At 50.0% G+C, this 6,589-nt stretch overlaps 1 protein-coding gene across 1 annotated transcript in view; it reads right to left on the bottom strand.

Annotated features, from left to right (window-relative positions):
• The window catches only part of LOC108803069 (tyrosine-protein kinase SRK3-like), a 41,137-nt gene extending 38,839 nt beyond the window's left edge, over positions 1 to 2,298 (bottom strand). Inside the window, exon 1 of the mRNA XM_018574912.1 lies at positions 1,763 to 2,298. Coding sequence (XP_018430414.1) covers positions 1,763 to 2,298 — 536 coding nt within the window. The remainder of the gene's footprint in view (positions 1 to 1,762) is intronic.
• Between the last annotated feature and the right edge of the window lie 4,291 nt (positions 2,299 to 6,589).

The following is a 6,589-nucleotide window of genomic DNA, read 5'->3' as shown; positions in this document are numbered from 1 at the left end:
CGAACCACGGTTCACCGCTCCCCTCCCCGTACTATGACATCACTTCCTGTCCCTGAGCTGTCATTGGTCGGCTCCTGCAGCCTGCGATCTGCACTTCAATAGCTTATTTGGAGTGTAAAGGTGACACTTGGGGGCTTTTGGACCCCCAGCATCACCTTAAAGAGCACCTGTCACCACCGCCTGCTATCACATGGGGGGCTTGTAAGCCCCCCTATGTGATAGCAATTAAAGTAAAGTAAAAAAAAACAGTTTTTACAATTACCAATAAATGAAATAAATGTAAAAATAATAATAAAAACATTTTGAAAGTCCCCCGCGAGCACGCGCGTCTTCACGTAAACACGCGTCGGGCGCGCCTACGTATGAAACCGACGATCGCGCTACTCATGTTGGGTATCGCCGCGCACGCCGGAGCGAGAGCGATAATTCTGGGGCCAGTATTTTTTGGGTATCTCTAAACTGATGACCTGTGGGGGCTTTTAAAGCGTCGTCTATGGACTTTTTGGGGTACTGAATTTTGCCGCCGTTTCACGGACGCACGCGGTTTTTAACCCGGGCATGTCGGGTATCAATCTACTCGTTGTCACCTCGTCTTTCATATTTTATAAACAACGCTGGTATTTTATTGTGTTTCGGGGCATTTAGGCGTATTTTTCACTAAATTGTGAGGTTTGATAAGGAGTTGCGGTAATATCGCGCAACATAACATTTTTAAACTGCCGCCATTTTATTCTACAGGGTCTTGGCTTTCAGAAAATATACGCGCGTCTTCACGTAAACACGCGTCGGGCGCGCCTACGTATGAAACCGACGATCGCGCTACTCATGTTGGGTATCGCCGCGCACGCCGGAGCGAGAGCGATAATTCTGGGGCCAGTATTTTTTGGGTATCTCTAAACTGATGACCTGTGGGGGCTTTTAAAGCGTCGTCTATGGACTTTTTGGGGTACTGAATTTTGCCGCCGTTTCACGGACGCACGCGGTTTTTAACCCGGGCATGTCGGGTATCAATCTACTCGTTGTCACCTCGTCTTTCATATTTTATAAACAACGCTGGTATTTTATTGTGTTTCGGGGCATTTAGGCGTATTTTTCACTAAATTGTGAGGTTTGATAAGGAGTTGCGGTAATATCGCGCAACATAACATTTTTAAACTGCCGCCATTTTATTCTACAGGGTCTTGGCTTTCAGAAAATATATCATGTTTGGGGGGTTTGAAGTAATTTTCAGGCCTAAAAAGTAGAATATAACACGGGTGCGAAAAACACGAAAAAAAGTCCTCAGTCACTAAGGGGTTAATAAGAGCAAACGCGGAGTAAAAGAAAATGGCCAACTTCCTGCCTGCGTTTTACGTCGTCTCCGGCACGCGGTTTTGTGTGTGTGTGCGCGATCATGGAACCTGCAGGAGGGAATGCGTCCTAACTCGCACTTTTCACCTAAAAAAAAGGGTTTGTTTCGACTGAGAACTGCGCCCCGCGCTATTCTCTGGTTGCGGCGGCGCTCCGTGCGCGGTCGGCTGCATCTAATTTGCGCACCGGCTGCGGATGCAAACTGCCTGCGTCCAGGGCCACTCCGGGGCCCCCGTTACAAGTTGGCGGCACACGGCTATAGACTATTCACGCCGCACGTCTGACGCGTGCCGAGCTGGTTTCTAAAACGCAATGGCGATTGCCGGGTGTTATGAGCGGCGCGATGCGCTGAGCGCGCGCCAAACGCACACAGAAAAGAAAAGCCAAATAAAGAATTAGCGCAGTGACTTACTCCTCGGCCTCCAGGCTCCCGGCGTTGGCCAGGAAGGTCCGCGGGATGTAGCCGGTTTGGGGCTCGCCGTCGGCGTTGAGCGTCTTGGCGAAGATCCAGGCTCCGCCCTCTTCCAGGACCTCCACCTCGTCGCCCTTGTGGACCTCCAGGTCCTCGTCGGAGCGCGGCGCGTAGCTGTGGGTGGAGACTTTGGTGCGCAGGGCCTCCAGGCGCTGGCTCCTCCTCTTCCCCGGGACCACCGTGTAGACCGGAACGGCCAACTGCGGCGCAGAATGGCCGTCGTTGGGGGACTGAGGACCGCCCCTGGGCGGGATTTCGTTGCCGTGGGTGAAGGTGACGTTGTCCTCGCCATCGAGTTGGCGCTCAAGATCGGTCAGGAACTTCGGGTCCATGTTGTGCGTCCGGTAAAACACCGACTTCATATTGTCCGCCTTCTTGGGGTCGGGCTGCGGAGGCGTCCCGGGGGTCACATCCTCGCGGCGGCAGCATGTGCACGGGCAACACCGGCAACACGTCTTACAGAGACTCAGCCCCATCCCGAGCGACGTGCGGAGAACTCAGCGTCCTCAACACCACTGACACCACGAGGAAGTGAGCGAGGAATGTAAAGAGACGGCGGGCGGGTCCCACCAGAGGCTGTGATAACAACGACAAATCCACGCTTCCTCATTCACAGACACCTGAGCTGCATCACTCCCCAATCCCTGCGTGCACAGTACCACTTCCATCATTCTCAGTATCTGTTCTTATTCTGTATGTATGGACTCTGCACAGTACCACTTCCCATGTCATGTATGCCGGGTGTCATTCTCGGTATCTGTTCTTATTCTGTAAGTATGGACTCTGCACAGTACCACTTCTCTTGTCCTGTATGCTGGGTGTCATTCTCGGTATCTGTTCTTATTCTGTGTGTATGGACTCTGCACAGTACCACTTCCCTTGTCCTGTATGCCGGGTGTCATTCTCGGTATCTGTTCTTATTCTGTGTGTATGGACTCTGCACAGTACCACTTCCCCTGTCCCGTATGCCGGGTGTCATTCTCGGTATCTGTTCTTACTCTGTATGTATGGACTCTGCACAGTACCACTTCTCTTGTCCTGTATGATGGGTGTCATTCTCGGTATCTGTTCTTACTCTGTATGTATGGACTCTGCACAGTACCACTTCCCTTGTCCTGTATGCCGGGTGTCATTCTCGGTATCTGTTCTTACTCTGTATGTATGGACTCTGCACAGTACCACTTCTCTTGTCCTGTATGCCGGGTGTCATTCTCGGTATCTGTTCTTATTCTGTATGTATGGACTCTGCACAGTACCACTTCTCTTGTCCTGTATGCCGGGTGTCATTCTCGGTATCTGTTCTTATTCTGTATGTATGGACTCTGCACAGTACCACTTCCCTTGTCCTGTATGCCGGGTGTCATTCTCGGTATCTGTTCTTATTCTGTATGTATGGACTCTGCACAGTACCACTTCCCTTGTCCTGTATGCCGGGTGTCATTCTCGGTATCTGTTCTTATTCTGTATGTATGGACTCTGCACAGTACCACTTCTCTTGTCCTGTATGCCGGGTGTCATTCTCGGTATCTGTTCTTATTCTGTATGTATGGACTCTGCACAGTACCACTTCCCTTGTCCTGTATGCCGGGTGTCATTCTCAGTATCTGTTCTTATTCTGTATGTATGGACTCTGCACAGTACCACTTCCCCTGTCCCGTATGCCGGGAGTCATTCTCGGTATCTGTTCTTATTCTGTATGTATGGACTCTGCACAGTACCACTTCCCCTGTCCCGTATTCCGGGTTTCATTCTCGGTATCTGTTCTTACTCTGTGTGTATGGACTTTGCACAGTACCACTTCCCCGGTCCCATGTGCCATTCTCGGTATCAGTTCTTATTCTGTATGTATGGACTCTGTACAGTACCACTTCCCCTGTCCCGTATGCCGGGTGTCATTCTCGGTATCAGTTCTTATTCTGTATGTATGGACTCTGTACAGTACCACTTCCCCTGTCCCGTATGCCGGGTGTCATTCTCGGTATCAGTTCTTATTCTGTATGTATGGACTCTGTACAGTACCACTTCCCCTGTCCCGTATGCCGGGTGTCATTCTCGGTATCAGTTCTTATTCTGTATGTATGGACTCTGTACAGTACCACTTCCCCTGTCCCGTATGCCGGGTGTCATTCTCGGTATCAGTTCTTATTCTGTATGTATGGACTCTGTACAGTACCACTTCCCCTGTCCCGTATGCCGGGTGTCATTCTCGGTATCAGTTCTTATTCTGTATGTATGGACTCTGTACAGTACCACTTCCCCTGTCCCGTATGCCGGGTGTCATTCTCGGTATCAGTTCTTATTCTGTATGTATGGACTCTGTACAGTACCACTTCCCCTGTCCCGTATGCCGGGTGTCATTCTCGGTATCAGTTCTTATTCTGTATGTATGGACTCTGTACAGTACCACTTCCCCTGTCCCGTATGCCGGGTGTCATTCTCGGTATCAGTTCTTATTCTGTATGTATGGACTCTGTACAGTACCACTTCCCCTGTCCCGTATGCCGGGTGTCATTCTCGGTATCAGTTCTTATTCTGTATGTATGGACTCTGTACAGTACCACTTCCCCTGTCCCGTATGCCGGGTGTCATTCTCGGTATCAGTTCTTATTCTGTATGTATGGACTCTGTACAGTACCACTTCCCCTGTCCCGTATGCCGGGTGTCATTCTCGGTATCAGTTCTTATTCTGTATGTATGGACTCTGTACAGTACCACTTCCCCTGTCCCGTATGCCGGGTGTCATTCTCGGTATCAGTTCTTATTCTGTATGTATGGACTCTGTACAGTACCACTTCCCCTGTCCCGTATGCCGGGTGTCATTCTCGGTATCAGTTCTTATTCTGTATGTATGGACTCTGTACAGTACCACTTCCCCTGTCCCGTATGCCGGGTGTCATTCTCGGTATCAGTTCTTATTCTGTATGTATGGACTCTGTACAGTACCACTTCCCCTGTCCCGTATGCCGGGTGTCATTCTCGGTATCAGTTCTTATTCTGTATGTATGGACTCTGTACAGTACCACTTCCCCTGTCCCGTATGCCGGGTGTCATTCTCGGTATCAGTTCTTATTCTGTATGTATGGACTCTGTACAGTACCACTTCCCCTGTCCCGTATGCCGGGTGTCATTCTCGGTATCAGTTCTTATTCTGTATGTATGGACTCTGCACAGTACCACTTCCCCGGTCCCGTGTGCCGGGGGTCAGTTTCGGAGATACAGCGGTGTACCTTTCCTGCTCTACACAGAGGTGACGGCTGATTGGCTGGAAAAACCGGTTCTACTCCAATCACAACCAGCGAGCAGAACCCGGTGTATTGATAGTGGATGAGGACTCACATTCCTGACATATATCTCCGCCATATACAGCAGCGCAGTACAGAGGACGCCGCTGATTGGACCTCGATGGAAACATTGATAATAATCCCTTAAAGGGGAAGTAACCTCAGGTGTAGAAACATCGCCGGCGCTCGGGATCTCTCCATTCACCTCCAACACAAGGCACGCTGAGCCGAGCATACGCAGCTGCAGAGAGTCGGGAGACATTACCTGCGACGCGCATGTGCAAGTGTTATGTTACCCAGTGTGAGGTGTTGGGTCCAGGTAGGTGTTAGGTGTTGGGTCCAGGTAAGTGTTAGGTGTTGGGTCCAGGTAAGTGTTAGGTGTTGGGTCCAGGTAAGTATTAGGTGTTGGGTCAGGTAAGTGTTAGGTGTTGGGTCCAGGTAAGTGTTAGGTGTTGGGTCAGGTAAGTGTTAGGTGATGGGTGAGGTAAGTGTTAGGTGTTGGGTCAGGTAAGTGTTAGGTGTTGGTTCCAGGTAAGTGTTAGGTGTTGGTTCCAGGTAAGTTTTAGGTGTTGGTTCCAGGTAAGTGTTAGGTGTTGGGTCAGGTAAGTGTTAGGTGTTGGGTAAGGTAAGTGTTAGGTGTGGTAAGTGTTAGGTGTCGGATCAGGTAAGTATTAGGTGTTGGGTCAGGTAAGTGTTAGGTGTCGGGTCAGGTAAGTGTTAGGTGTTGGGTCAGGTAAGTGTTAGGTGTTGGGTGAGGTAAGTGTTAGGTGTTGGGTGAGGTGAGTGTTAGGTGTTGGGTCAGGTAAGTGTTAGGTGTTGGGTCAGGTAAGTGTTAGGTGTTGGGTTCAGGTAATTGTTAGGTGTTGGGACAGGTAAGTTTTAGGTGTTGGGTCCAGGTAAGTATTAGGTGTTGGGTCAGGTAAGTGTTAGGTGTCGGGTCAGGTAAGTGTTAGGTGTCGGGTCAGGTAAGTGTTAGGTGTTGGGTCAGGTAAGTTTTAGGTGTTGGGTCCAGGTAAGTATTAGGTGTTGGGTCAGGTAAGTGTTAGGTGTTGTGTCAGATAAGTGTTAGGTGTTGGGTCAGGTAAGTGTTATGTGTTGGGTCAGGTAAGTGTTAGGTGTTGGGTCAGGTAAGTGTTAGGTCTTGGGTCAGGTAAGTGTTGGGTGAGGTAAGTGTTAGGTCAGGTAAGTGTTAGGTGTTGGGTCAGGTAAGTGTTAGGAGTTGGGTCAGATTAAGTGTTAGGTGTTGGGTCAGATTAAGTGTTAGGCGTTGGGTCAGGTAAGTGTTAGGCATTGGGTCAGGTAAGTGTTAGGTGTTGGGTCAGATAAGTGTTAGGTGTTGGGTCAGGTAAGTGTTAGGCATTGGGTCAGGTAAGTGTTAGGTGTCGGGTCAGGTAAGTGTTAGGTGTTGGGTCAGGTAAGGGGAAGGGGAGGGTCAGGGTTTTGGGGAGGTCACCTGGTTGGGGTAAGTGATGAGGAGAAGGAGGGT

Source organism: Nanorana parkeri, unplaced genomic scaffold (assembly GCF_000935625.1).
Source record: "Nanorana parkeri isolate BGI_ZX_2015 unplaced genomic scaffold, ASM93562v1 scaffold3359, whole genome shotgun sequence".
NCBI classification, from domain to species: Eukaryota; Metazoa; Chordata; class Amphibia; order Anura; family Dicroglossidae; genus Nanorana; species Nanorana parkeri.
Note: the sequence above shows the minus strand (reverse complement) of the source record. Positions and strands in the feature narration are given on the sequence as shown.